The sequence below is a fragment of the Protomyctophum bolini genome (genome assembly GCF_963924005.1).
Source record: "Protomyctophum bolini genome assembly, chromosome: 16".
Taxonomy (NCBI): domain Eukaryota; kingdom Metazoa; phylum Chordata; class Actinopteri; order Myctophiformes; family Myctophidae; genus Protomyctophum; species Protomyctophum bolini.
Window position 1 is genome coordinate 19,171,719 of NC_137877.1, and position 15,000 is coordinate 19,186,718.

The 15,000-nt window shown below is 46.4% G+C and overlaps 1 protein-coding gene across 2 annotated transcripts in view; it reads left to right on the forward strand.

The window, feature by feature from the left end:
- Positions 1–15,000, forward strand: part of klf7b (Kruppel like factor 7b) — a 74,766-nt gene that overhangs the window by 50,834 nt on the left and 8,932 nt on the right. Inside the window, exons 1-3 of one of the 2 annotated variants that reach the window (XM_080785142.1) lie at positions 6,439–6,552; positions 7,451–8,132; positions 14,529–14,652. In XM_080785142.1, the coding sequence (XP_080641268.1) occupies positions 6,487–6,552; positions 7,451–8,132; positions 14,529–14,652 (872 nt within the window). In that variant the 5' untranslated portion in view covers positions 6,439–6,486. Of the gene's footprint in view, positions 1–6,438; positions 6,553–7,450; positions 8,133–14,528; positions 14,653–15,000 lie in introns of those variants that run through there. The other variant, XM_080785141.1, reaches the window with a different exon arrangement.

A 15,000-nucleotide genomic window follows, 5' to 3' on the forward strand; every position in this document is an offset into this window, starting at 1 on the left:
AGCCGTCCACAAGAGCCGACAGTTGAAGGTCGAGTGATGTTGTGCGCTAGATTGTGGGTTATTCATAAAACATGATGGCACACACACACACACACACACACACACACAGCCAGCCGTCATTTGATACTGCGCACGGCTGCACGCTCACATAGCACATGCAGTGTATTTACATCAGTTAGAGGTCATTATGGCGTTCCCGGCATCACAAACACACACACATACGCACGCACACACACACACACACACACACACACACACACACACACACACACACACACACACACACATACACACATACACACACACATGTAAACACATTGGCAAATTAGTTGAATAGAGTCTGTGCTTGCTGTGTATTTTGAGTGTCTAATTAGCCATCAGAGTCTACTGTGTGTGTGTGTGTGTGTGTGTGTGTGTGTGTGTGTGTGTGTGTGTGTGTGTGTGTGTGTGTGTGTGTGCGTGTGCGCGTGCGTGTGCGCGTGTGTTGTGAGTGTGGAGAGAGAGAGAGAGAGAGAGATCAGTTTTAGCCATCAAGAGGGTACAGCTTCAAATAACATGAAAGCCAAAGAGCTTTAATTAGAAGGTATTTGTATGAAAAAGAATGGGGGAGGGGCATTTGAAGCCACATAAGTGGCATAATGAGATGAGGAAAATAAACACTTCAGTACCACACACAGTACCACACCGCACGCACGTGCACGCACGCACACACACACACAAGCACGCACACACACACACACACACACACACACACACACACGTAGGCACACGCGGTGCGATTCTATACACACACAAATTGGTTTAATTCAGTGACTTGTATTATGGTATGTGTGTTGTTGGACGGTTGATGGTAACTACACTGTCGCATCAAGAAACGCCTAGAGCAGGCGTCTCTTCTGGGTTTTTAAACAGCTGGTGGATGGAAATGACGCTCGTGCTCGGCTGCAAATTGTAGCGTCGGACAAAAAATGGAAACGCTTTGCCGACACTGCAAGTTGCAGCCACAGGCTGTGGTCTGTGGGTTTCTCTGGGGTTTGGAAGCCTGTTGAGCTGCAATGAAACAGGCAAAACAAGGAAAACATCCGCTGGCAAATCCCAATGACATATGGGATTTGCAGGCTGTGACATCACAAACAGCAAGGAAATCAGAGCACTTGTTTGAGTCAGAAGATCCCGAACCACAGAAAATCTACTGAATGTTAAAAGATCAGGTTTTTTAGGTGCATTTGAGCTCAGGAAACCTGTCACAATCCCTTTAAGCCTCGGACAGAGCCATCTCGGCTCCGGACAAATCATGACAATAGACACAATTCTGAACAAATAATTATAGAAAGAAGAAAAAAAAGTGTCCACAGTGTTGTACCTTTTTTCTTCTTTCTAATTATTTGTTACTATTGTTAGGCTAATTTTACCTAGTCCGCCATGCGGTGCCCTCGTCATTCTACAAGGGGGCGGGACTGTGATGCTCTATAAGTGATGCTCCACTGCTCCTTTGTCTGTCCAAAGCTCTTAGCGCTGTTCGCTCACCGACATCCATTATTAATGAACCCCAGCAGCCTGAGAACCAGTGGTGGAAAGTAACCAAGTACATTTACTCAAGTGCTGTACTTAAGTACAATTTGTATGTGTTTTTTCCTTCAGTTTTCAGCTTTTACAGAGGCAAATGTTATACTTTTTACTCCACTACAATTATTAGAAAACTTTAGTTATGGAACTATACCGGTAGTTACTTTGTGGATTTGGATTATTATTACTAAACACACATTAGTACACATTTATACATGTGAAACCTGTGAAATGGGATTTTGATGACAATACTTTTGTACTTTTACTCAAGTACGTTTTGAATCCCAGACTTTTACTCACAAAATACTGTTCAATGGTCGGGGTCTCACGAAGACAGACAGACAGACAGACAGACGTGGAGGGGAGGTGAAAATGGATTTGCTGTGTTTTCTCCCTCCAGTTCCACAGAAATAGATGTGTAACCATATCTGCCCACGCACGCGCACACACACACACACACACACACACACACACACACACACACACACACACACGCACACACACCCTGGATGGATGTCTCCCGATTATGTTTCTAATATGAAATTGTAGTGTCTTCCACGGATGGCTGCTCCCATCTTTCTCTCTTCTTCCTTCCTTTCTTTCTTTCTTTCTTTCTTTCTTTCTTTCTTCCTTTTTCTTTTCACCCTTTTTTCCCCTTCTTTTTCATGACCGACATGATGGATTCCATGCCACATATAGCTGTGGTAATATTGTTTTTTTGTCCTTTGAGCAGCAAAGTCTAATTGTGTGTGTGTGTGTGTGTGTGTGTGTGTGTGTTGTTTGATGTGACCTTTCTCCATATGGTATGGTGCTTTGGTTGACACACACACACACACACACACACACACACACACACACACACACACACACGTTTCATTGTTACCTGATATCGTAGCAAAAGAAAGTAGAAAGAAAAGAAGGAAAAGGTCACACACGTAAAATGTCACCGGTGATCCATTCTGTCATGGACACCAGTTTGCGCCTCCACCCCTGTAGGAGCGCCCGAGGGGTCATCTCCCCTCCCTCCACCCCTGTAGGAGCACCGAGGGGTCATCTCCCCTCGCCTCCCTTTATTTTATATAGAGAAGTCCCGTCATCCCCTAGGGTAGGTACCCTCACAAAAAACATGCAGTAACCCTGGTCACTAAACTGCCTCCCCCTGGCCAGCCGGGGCGCCTGATGGAGGGGAAAGGAACTGGTTGGAATAACGTGTTCCTTCCACGCGCTACGTCCAACCAGGGAAACTCCCCCTGTCAGGTGTAAAGGAGCAACTTGGACACTCAGGCATGAAGGAAGCATGAGTTCAAGTCCGTTGCTCTCCCCTTGTCCCCCATATATGTGGACTAGGTTGGCGGAGGGTGTGTAGAGCCCAGGATCACATTAGATGATTGACACAGGGGTGAAAAATGGGTTACAAAATCGTGGGATAAAAAAATATATTTAAAAAAAGAGAAGTCCCGTCATTTAACATCTAAATGGGGAGAAGGACAGCTTGTCCTGTCTCCTCGCTGCTAACGTGCCTATTGGACAAGGACAGGTTGGGGAGGGACTTAGCGATGGGATAATTCACAACCAGTAATTAATTTTATTTCTTTTTTCGAGCGAGTGGTAATATCGTTGGACAAAGTACCAAAAGACATCAAATGAACGCCACATTGACCCAGCTTGTCCTCAATCTGTCATCCAAACAACCTGATTATGGTGTCCTTTGTAGAGGGGAAAAAAAGAAAAGTAATAATAAATAAATAAAAAGAACATTCCAGATAACCTAATTTACTGCTTTGCTTTGTCTGTAGGAGTATTGGCTTTCAAGCGCATTAGCAATGAGTGATCTGATTCCTAGAGAGACACAATCATCTCTGGCCTCGTTTTGCACGCTCCACTAGCGATCGTATTACAACACAGCAATTACTGCAGCCAGGGATGCAACTGTTAACAAATCACAGCACCAGGAGCAGTGGTGAAGAAGTACTCTGTTACAAGTAAAAAGGCCTGTATTCAGAATTTTACCTGAATAAAAAGTACAAAAATATGGGCTTAAATACTCAAATTCGACTATCTATATAGGCTCACAATGTGTGCTGTGAGCTTATAGATCAGATATTTTTGAATAGCCTATGTATAAATGAGGGCTTAAGTGGTTAATGTATGTTTTGTAATATAATCATTTAAATCTGCACTAAACTAAAACAATTCAAATGATTAAAATGATTGAAAGTTACAATATTTGCCTCTGAGGTGTAGTCTAGTGGAATAGAAATGAAAATTGAAAAATTGAACATACTCAAGTACAGTTAAAAAAATGTAAATACCACAAACACATGCACGCACGCACGCACACACACACACACACACACACACACACACACACACACACACACACACACACACACACACACGCACACACAAGTGTCTTTGATTTATGCCCATATGCAAATGATTTTGAAAAAGAGGACATTCCCAAAATAAAGAGAGAGAGAGAGAGAGAGAGATCGGTGAAGCCCTATAATCTTCTTTGTACAAACAATAGCGAACATAGACGATCTACAAGCTCAGGAACAATGCTTTCTAAAGGAACAATCCTTTGCACCATTTTCTACGTTAGTTATATATTATTATTATTTTGTGTTTACTTCAGTCTGACCAGAAGCAGGAATAAAATACATGCTCACCGACCATAAAAAAGGAATGCTATGCTGGACAGCGTAAAATGATGTGATGGGTTTACCCCGCTGACGCCAAACGCTTACCGTGTGGGCACATCCAGTCCCATGCCGTCGTATACAGGACGGGTTGAGAGTGAGAATATGTTGTCATATTAATGCTGCCGTTAAGTATGGTCAAGTGATTATCCAGAACAGGTCGAGAAGCACTGCTTTAAGCTTTTACAGATGGTAGTTTGGACCTATATTGGACCTATATTCTCAACTAAGCATTTCAGATATGCTGTATTTGACCTGCAAAACAAACAAAAAAACCTGATGTTTTGTGCACTGTTTGAAGCAGATGTACTGTATATATCCATTATGTAGGCTGTGGGACCTGGGAGGGTTGGCCTGCATGGTGCAGTGTTCTGCTGCACTGCTCTGGACCACTGGGATCTGCTCTGGGCTACTGTACTGTACTGTGTACTTCTGCTGGCTTGCACTACAGTATATGCGATGTGTGCCTTTACTGCCCATAGGCACACAATCTGTACACAATGCTGCACATGTTCATCGTACTGGACATGCTCAACCAAACTATCAAATCTGGCCCATGCACAACGACTACAAATATATTTCTTCATTCCTGCATTTCCTATTGCCACACTTAAAGTTTGAAAACACAGCATTATGAAAATGTTTCAACATCGGAACGATTATGACCATTAAATTAAATGCAAAAAATCATTGCAATTATCTCAAATAACTGCGATTCAGTAATCATGTAATAATTGTGACATGAAGCGTTGACAGCGCAGCGCTACAGTAGCGATGCTTGAGCAAGGAGCATTTACTGTACTGTACTGTACTGTACTGTACTGTACTGTACTGTACTGTACAAACTGCTGAATGGACGCTTAGTGAGCCATGCATCGTCCCAGTGTCTCTCTCTGTCTGTAATTCCAACTTCTGCCTTTGCCCCCATTTCCCCCCCTTTTCTCCTGGCAGGACATTTCTCATTCTAATGACTCCTGCGCAGAAGGAAACATAAAAATGCAGATCTGTTTTCAGTCCGTTGTGTTGTTTGTTGGGTGTAGCACTCTGTCCCCGTGCAACGTCAGGGTTCAGTTGAGAGAGAGGGACCTGCACATTACATCAGTGGTTCTCAAAAACTTTGAAGCAGACCCCCCACGGTTCGGTTCACGGACGCCCATGACTCTGAGAGTGTACAAATGGTTTCCGATCCATTTGGCACTCTCAGAGTCCACTCCCAGAGGGTCCAGTTGGTTGGGGACCCCCAGGTCCCTAGTAGAGACCCCACTTTGGGAAACACTGGATGTTCGATCTTCTGTGGCTTCACATTATTTGAATCCAATATGTTTACCAATTTTGAGTATAAATCTCGTACATCCATAATTGGATTCGACACTGGATTTTACCACTCCAAAGATAGGTACATAAATCTATAGGGTTGTCTTTAATTTGGTCGGTGACATGATTGCTTTCCGAAGCAGGTGTTGATTTATAGGGGAAGATCTGAGATTATGTGGTATCGTGAACCATTAGGAATCTAAAAGTGTTGCTTCATAGTGACATCTCAAATCTAAAACAGTTGCCAACCTTTCTTTAATTGTTTCAGTCTCTCATCTCTACACAGTAAAATCCTCTCGTAACTGTGAGAGTGATTTGTGCACTGTCAGCAACAGTTTTTTTTATATCATAACTTTATTGTGACAATGGCAATGTAAACGTATGTTTTCTCATGCCAATAAAGCCCTTTGAATTGAATTGAATTGAATTAGATTTCAGTGTATTTTGTGTATCAAAATGCATTATGCACTAAACCTCACGCCACAATTAGTCTCGAGAAGACAGACATTAAAATCTCAATGTGATCAGTGCCAAAACTAAACTACACAAATACAAATCTATATAAATATCTAACAACATGAAGGTGCATAACGGTATCGGTCAGCATAAGTATAGATAGCAGGCATACCATGGGTCTTCCAGTGCCAAAATCCTCCACCTCACCTTTACGTTTATCTTCCTTTCCTTCCCTCTGCTTCTCCCTTCCCTCTCGCTCCATTTTCTGTCCGCCCCCTCCCCTCCCATCTGGTAATATAAATTCCATGGCTGGTTGATTTCAGTGAGCTGAGGGAAACAGTGAGGCTTCCACAGTTCAGCACTCTGGAGAGCGCCGGGCCGGCAGCGGCCATCAATCACGGCCTAAATCCCTCCTCTCTCAGGACAGAGCCCGCGTGTTCGGTGACACATGGTCAACAGCTGCACAGAAATGCAACACATAGAGCAGCCCCCTGGAGTCAGCCCTGATAGATTGGTAAACAGTGGAAGATGTACAATGAACTTTGGACGTTCAGAGTCAGCAGGCAAAGAAAGAATTGAAGGGGGGGGGGGGGTGATGTGGTTATTGTTGAAATAGTACTTGGCTTTGTTTGCATGGCAAAACCGAGATGGATGCATGTCTGTAATCAAGTGTCAATTATAATCATTATAATAATTACAATTATAACAAGCATAACGCGCTGCCGCTGCGTGTGAAGCCTGGTGTTGCCAGGGTTATTGCCCCGACAACTCGTTAATCAGTGTGTTCATTTGGTACCCAATATTGGCTTGGTTATTATTAAGAGTGAAATACTGCTCTCTCTCTTCCTCTCGCATTGGTGAAATAGGCTCTCTCCTGCTCTCCCCCTCTCCATCTCTCCCTCCTACAATTCCTTGACAATTTTTTGGCCTCAAACCGTGTTTGACCATTCTTTGACTATTACCCAGTCACCCCGATTTCATATCATTCCATGGAGCCGCTTTCACATGAACTTGCTAACCAAAGACCGGTTGAGAAGCGCACCTCCCCTCCCTAAGCATGATGTCAGAAATCACACGAGCACCCATACGGGGGAAAAAAACCTTTACTTACCACAGTTTGTGGTAAAAGCAACAAAAAAAAGAAAACGTATAGTTTCACAGTTTTGTAGCAAATGCTTGTCACTATCTCATACAGGGGAAACACTTTACTTGTACAGTTTGTCGTAAAACCTTTGCTCAAACTTTCTTTTTTTCCGGCATTGATATCCACGGTGGGAACTATGTACGAAAACAAATTTCAACCACTTTTTTACTTGTAAAACTGTAATTTGACAATGAAGCTGATCCTGATTGTGAAACCTGCTGCATAACACTGACCGATGCATCCATCGTCTTCTCTCTCTCTCTTGCAGACGTGTCTAGAGCTGGAGCGTTACCTACAGACGGAGCCCAAGCGTCTCTCGGAGCTGTTCGACGAGGAGCTGGACTGCCTCCTGACGCCGGCCTTCATGCAGGCCTCCAGCGACAGCGACGAGGACCTGAGCGACCCGCTCCTGCCCGGCGGCCTCCCCGACCAGCCCAGCCCGCCTCCTCCGCTGCTGGCGCCCAAAGTCCAGGCCCGGATCATCCACCTCAGCAAGAGTGCTAGTGGACCGCTAGTGGACCCCGAGACGGGCGCCGTTGTCCTCGCCACCACCCCCAAGGACCACTACCACCACCACCACCAGGGCCTGGTGGGGGTGAGCGCCGCGCAGCTCAGCGCCGCCGTCACCTCCCTGACGCCGCCCTCGTCCCCGGAGCTGGGCCGCCACCTGGTCAAGCCCGCGCAGACGCTCACCGCCACGGCGGACGGCACGCTGACGCTAAAGCTGGTGGCCAAGAAGGTGGGCATGGCGTCGGCACGGGCCCTGCCCTCGTCGCCGCCAGGGGCCCGAGGAGGAGGGGCCCTCAGTGACAGTGAACAGGGAGGGGGGGGCAGCCTGGCGGGAGACATACCGGAGAACAAGAAGAGAGTCCATCGCTGTCAGTTCAACGGCTGCAGGAAGGTTTACACCAAGAGCTCCCACCTCAAGGCACACCAGAGGACACACACAGGTGAGGCCACACGTGCGCACCCACACACACACACACACACACACACATGCACGCACGCACGCACACACACACACACACACACACACACACACACACACACACACACACACACACACTGTGTGTGCGTGCGTGCACGTGACAGTGTTATATGCCTGGTTTACTCTCACGAATAAAAAAATACTTAAGTTGTCAAAAGAAAATCACACCTTATGTGGAATGGTTATTGTGAAAAATGTACCAGTGAAAGAGGGCTTAAGAGCTGTTCCCGTTTCACTTTTTTTGCTGGGAACCAGCTGGACCCCTGGGGAGTCCCCGGACCCCACAGAACCACGGCACTAAAGCACACATTTCCTTTTCTTCCCTGACAGTGTTACAGACATACAGTTACATATACTAAAACCAGATAAGCTTGAATAGAAAACATAGCATATAGCGCTTGCCTCTTTCCATAATCTGTCTTTATCCCTTTTTTTTCCTGAGGTTTTTCTTGGATGTGAATGCCATTATTCTCAGCCTCGGTAACACTGTCACACTTAGTTGCTCTAGCAGATTTCTCCATCTCCTCATAACTCTTAATCCCGGCACAGCGGCCCGTGAAGCCATGACAAGTGCCAACAGGCCTGGCCTTGGTAATTGCTTGATGATTGATAGACTGGCAGGCAAACACGACTTCCACCTCACTGGATCAGCCATGTCTGAGTGCGTTTTACACACAGCTTTAACTGCTAACTACCACTGGCCTTCCACTGAACCTGCAGGCCACTGAACCTGCAGGCCACTGGCCTTCCACTGAACCTGCAGGCCACTGGCCTTTCACTGAACCTGCAGGCCACTGAACCTGCAGGCCACTGGCCTTTCACTGAACACACAGGCCACTGAACCTGCAGGCCACTGGCCTTCCACTGAACCTGCAGGCCACTGGCCTTTCACTGAACCTGCAGGCCACTGAACCTGCAGGCCACTGGCCTTTCACTGAACCTGCAGGCCACTGGCCTTTCACTGAACCTGCAGGCCACTGGCCTTTCACCGAAGCTCACAAACAGCTCACACGTGACGCCAGTAGACCCGACCCATCCCACACAGCTGTGTGACCGTCACGATTGTTGATGTCTCAACCGATCTTTTTTGTTTTCAAAAGTGTGAAACCATTTGAAAAAACATATAACTTAGATGCAAACACATAAATAAACACAAATACCGGTACCTTTAAAGTGAGAGAATATGAACATTTATTTTATTTGAACACTTAAGCCCTATTCAAAAAGTGCAGATATACAAGCTCCAATTCTCGTACAGCCTTAAGCCCAAACCACACCAATTGGTCAAAACGTTTTTTCACGTTCGTCCCAGCGGTGTGATATGTCTTGTTGCACGTCGGCGCATGGCGGCGCAAGTCAAGTTGATTAAATTCAATGGTTGCTTGCAACTACATGCATCTACTCGGTTGTAAGGCGACCCATTGGTGTGTTTTGGGCTTTATAGTGCCATCATATGATGTGAGTCCTGCTCAGAGATTGCCTTGTGCTAATGTTGTCCATGTGCTTCCTCCAGCATGGCAGCCTGATGCTGAACCTGACCCTGGTGTTCACTATAGCATTATAGCACAGCTTGCATCCATAGCATTAGGCCTATTGACAGCTGTGGTCTGTAGGCCGTATTATCCAACATTAGCTATGATCTCCACATGCTGCGCATCTTCTAGAGCAATGTTTGACCTCAGGTTTTCACCTTCCAACGTCAACCAGCCATCTCAGTTTGCTCTCTGTTGGCCGGGATAAATAAAATATAGCGTGCAGGTTGTACAGTATTCAGTATGGTATATTCTTTATCCGGCATGTCACAGGCTTATATGACCCTGGCTACACACCACTGTGTGTGGCTTTAGCGTTTAACCGTGCTGCACGCGCCCAAACCAGGGTTAATATAGCGTGTCCCAAAGTTCCAGCAGCGTAGCATTAGTCATATAGCCTTTAGTATGGCTAATCCATAATGGAGCAGCTAATGGCCTGCGGTGAGGCCTTGTAGTGTTAGCGCTATAGCGGAGCTGCAGCATCTGTAATCTGGCTCCTCAGGCCCGCTGTCGACTCGGCAGGTTGTTGTACCGCCCCACTCCCTCCCCATCTCGCTCCCCTCTTCCCCCCATCCCGCTGATATAAGACATATTCACCCCCCCCCCCCTCACACACACACACACACACACACACACACACGCGCACACACACATATACAGTAATGATGCAAATTAAATATATATATTATGTAAAAGAAATCCAAGACCCTGAAGATGATTTTGCAATATTATTGCAAAAAGCGTCTTCAGGGTGTTGCATTTATTTATTATGTATATGCTTACGTGTGTGTCTGCGTGTGTATGTGTATGTGTGTGTGTGTGTGTGTGTGTGTGTGTGTGTGTGTGTGTGTGTGTGTGTGTGTGGGGGGGGGGGTGAATATCCCAATATGCTCATTACAAGCTCAGTACAGTTAGTGTAATTAGATTAATCCTCTTTTTGGTTTATTATGGTCATTAATCATTGAACATGTACATGTTCAGAAAGATGAAGTTAGTGGAGAGCAAACAGCCAGCATAGTGTATTACATGAAGTCACATACCCTCAGCCAAAATACACACGCACGCGCTCACGCATACGCACACACACACACACGCACGAATGTCACAAGTAAAAGGCCTAAAAAGTACAAACTGTTTCGGCATCAGAATATCTAGACACTATACCACAATGCACTAAACCAAAAGTTCTCAATATTTTATAAACATTTTCCAAAATATCTACTAGCTCCCAACGTGATGCATTGCAACGCGCTGTGAGCTTACAGTATAATGTTGGACTTGATTGGATAATGTATGGTTTTGTGACGATGACAATATTTGCCTCTTGAGATGGAATGGGGTAGAAGTAACAAGAATTGAAAAGTACCTCAATACTGTACTTTAGCTGAATGGTCTCTGTTCGGTGGAAACCAACACTGTTACTCTTCAGGATTCAAGTGTTTCGAGCGTGTGGATCTGCTAGGAGTTAGGAGTTTTAGGAGTTAGGAGTTTTCTGCCCAAGAACATACATGGTTTCCAGTAACCGACAGTGACAAAGTTAATGTTGCTGAATGTTGCTGACGTGTCCAAAGCAAAACAAAATGGCTCTTTTCAAATGCAGCGTTCATTATGAGACGATTTAAAAGCATTTACTTTCCTGTCTCTCGGTCCCCATAGTGTTTCCATCCGGGATTATGTTGGTTATGTTAATATAGAATATATTTAATTAAATGGAGTTAATCTCCCAAGCACTTACTGAGTCTCAGCCAAGATTGCTCTCTCTCTCTCTCTCTCTCTCTCTCTCTCTCTCTCTCTCTCTCTCTCTCTCTCTCTCTCTCTCTCTCTCTCTCTCTCTCTCTCTCTCTGTGAAATGGGAATTACAGATCACAATGATCTGTGCCTCACGTAAAACTCTAGCTGGATTGCGTGACACCCAGTTAAATCTGCCTGTCTGTTTGTCTGTCTGCTTGCCTTTTGGAACAATACAAGTATAGTTTTTTTATAGTATTTTTCTAAACAAAACCAGCAGTTTATACTGCACATCATAACCATCTGATTATTACGGAAAATAAAACCGACAGACAGACAGACAGACAGACAGACAGACAGACAGACAGACAGACAGACAGACAGACAGACAGATTTCGATCGATTGATCACCGTACAAAGACTTGATCTCTGCATTGAAGCAACGATGGAAAGTAAGCATTTATCTCAACACCTGTGGTGCGTGTGAGAGTGTTTGTGCAGGGGGTGGGATGTGTGTGTGTGTGTGTGTGTGTGTGTGTGTGTGTGTGTGTGTGTGTGTGTGGGGGGGGGGGGTGGGATGTGTGTGTGTGTGTGTGTGTGTGTGTGTGGTGGGGGGGGCTGGGATGTGTGTGTGTGTGGGGGCTCAGGGGGGGTTGCTGGGAAACGGTATCGCCAAGAGACTCAAAACCTGCAAGACGAGAGTGTACCTTATAATTAGCTGTGTGCTTACAGCTCACAGCTAGCTGCCATGCTGCCAGTGAAGCTACAACTATAGCTGGAGAGAGACATCCATACACTCCCCCTTACGCCCGGTTTAGTACTCTGTCGCACAACGGGGTCCGCACGGTGAAAATAGCCGATGTACAAGCTCACAACGCGTTGCATTTGCTGTGCGTTGTGAGCTTGTGGGTCGGATACTATCGCTGCATGGGCCTCGACGGACCGCATATTAGGCTTTATGACAACAAAACTATACCCTCAAAGCGACCCCCTACTAGCCAAGTGTACGTCTAACTCCAACCCTGCTCTCTCTCTCTCTCTCTCTCTCTCAGTTTGGGTTGCTAGGCAACTACCACCGCACTCCCCCATAATTGGCTAGTAGATATTGTCCATGGATGTTGCTCTCTCTCTCTCTCTCTCTCTCTCTCTCTCTCTCTCTCTCTCTCTCTCTTTCTCACTCTCTCTTCTCTTCCATTGAGTCTCTCATTTTGTCTCTTTGTCATTCTCACCCATTTGCTCCTTTTCCTTCATCCCCCCCCTCTCTTTCTCTCTTTCTATTTCACCTTTCAGTGTCTTGCTCTCTCTGTCTTTCTGCCTCCCCCCACCCCCACCCCTCTCAGTTGCTAGGTGACTTCATGGTTCCATGCCTCGCCGTGTTATAATTGGCTGGCGTCATGGTTGCCCAAGTCAGCCTTGCTTTCATTCGTGCGCGAGTGTTACGTGTGTGTGTGTGTTTGTGTGTGTGTGTGTGTGTGTGTGTGTGTGTGTGTGTGTGTGTGCACGTGCGTGTGCGTGCGTGCGTGTGCACGTTTAATGCAGACTGAGGGAATACTCTCGGCCAATTATGGAGGGAAGGGTGTGAAGCATCCGCCTGTCTGGCACCTGTGGCCCCCACTTATATACTTCCATCTCTCTCTGTCTGTCTCTGTCTCTCTGTCTCTGTCTCCCCCCCCCCCCCGACCCTATGTGCAAGAGCGCACACACAAAACTCATACACACACACATACTGTACACACACAGACACACTGAGAAGGCCGTCTGTTGGGTTTTGAGGAAATGAGCATGCATCTTTTTGCTGCTGTTATTGAAGACAGTAAAGAGCTTCCGATTTGCGTAAACATCGCATGGATGCACGCACGCACGCACGCATGCTCTTGTAATGTCCACTTTCTGTTAACATATTCTGTAATGGCCACTTCATCTCAGTTGCGTTAGAGGCCTTTAAATTTCGCTACTGCCAGCACTATACTTTGGGAAGTGTGACTCGTCTGTGCGTGTGTGTGGCGTGGTGTGAGTGTGTGTGTGGCGTGGTAGGGCATGGTGCGCGTCGCGCGTGTGCGTGCATGGTGTGTGTGCGTGGTGCATGGTGTGCATGCTTAAGAAAGATTGGTGGCTGCTGTGATAAGGCGGAGAACGGGACATCTGGCCAACTGTATGCAGCCGTATTACTCCCCATTAAGACTCATTAAGACCCCAATTATATCTACCACCCCCCTAGTTCTGCTGTATCTACTGGCTGACACAGTAGGTATGCACACACACACACACACACACACACACACACACACACACACACACACACACACACACACACACACACACATCCCATCCGTAGAAAGGGGTGTTCCCCAAAAACCCAAAGGCTATATACGATGGTGTGGGTCACACACTTGACACACACCCTTCCAAAGACAACCTTAAATCTGCACATGCACGCACACATGCACGCACACACGCACACACGCACACACACACACACACACACACACACACACACACACACACACACACACACACACACACACACACACACACACACACACACACACACACACACACCCCAGCCGGAAGGCTTTTTATCATGTAGGGATAACTGCAGCCTGCTACAGCCTGGGAACAATGGTACATCTCTCCTCCCATCTGCTAAAGTGAAGATGAAACTTCATTTACATTTCAGATCCCACCTCAGGGGGTCCGTGCGGGGGAGAAGGAGGGGGGAGGGAGGGGGGGCTGCAGGGTACCAGAGGGAGAAAACCAGTTTCATTTTCAGGCAGATTTTGGAGGGGGTGGGGGGAGAGGGGGGGAGATTATGAATTAACATGCAGCCATGCTGAAAGACTTAATTTAGACCGAGCTAATTGACTCGATTGGCTCATTGAAATGACTGTCGTATTAGGATAAGGTCTGGCTGGCCCCTAAGGTGTCTGTCTGTCTGTCTGTCTGTCTGTCTGTCTGTCTGCGTGCCTGCGTGTGTGTGCGTGCGTGGGTTACATAAAACATTGAAAGATTACTTGTATTTTTTGGGTTTGGGGAAATGTTGAAATGCCAATAGAACATGTGAACGTTAATCTCTCTCTCTCTCTCTCTCTCTCTCTCAGGTGAAAAGCCGTACAAGTGTTCGTGGGAGGGCTGTGAGTGGCGCTTTGCCCGGAGTGACGAGTTGACGCGACACTATCGCAAACACACCGGTGCCAAGCCCTTCAAGTGTAACCACTGCGACAGGTATAGGACACACACACACACACACACACACACACACACACACACACACTGAGACACAGGAATCCCAGTGGCCCATGGGCGCCGACAGTGAGCCAGGTGACACATGATGAACAGTGGTGCTGCCGGTGTAATTGTTTTCCTGTGGAGAGAGTGGTAACAACTAAGCCCAGCGCTGATGCTGCTTCCATGGGCCGTATTTACTCAGCTGTTACACACCTGTGTGCCGCTTATGATTTAAAACCTGTAGCTTTAACTTTGGCTCGTTTCTACATCTCCTGAATGCTATATAGCATTCTGAATGCTATATAGCATTCTGAATACTATAATATAGAGTCTGGAACTACACCT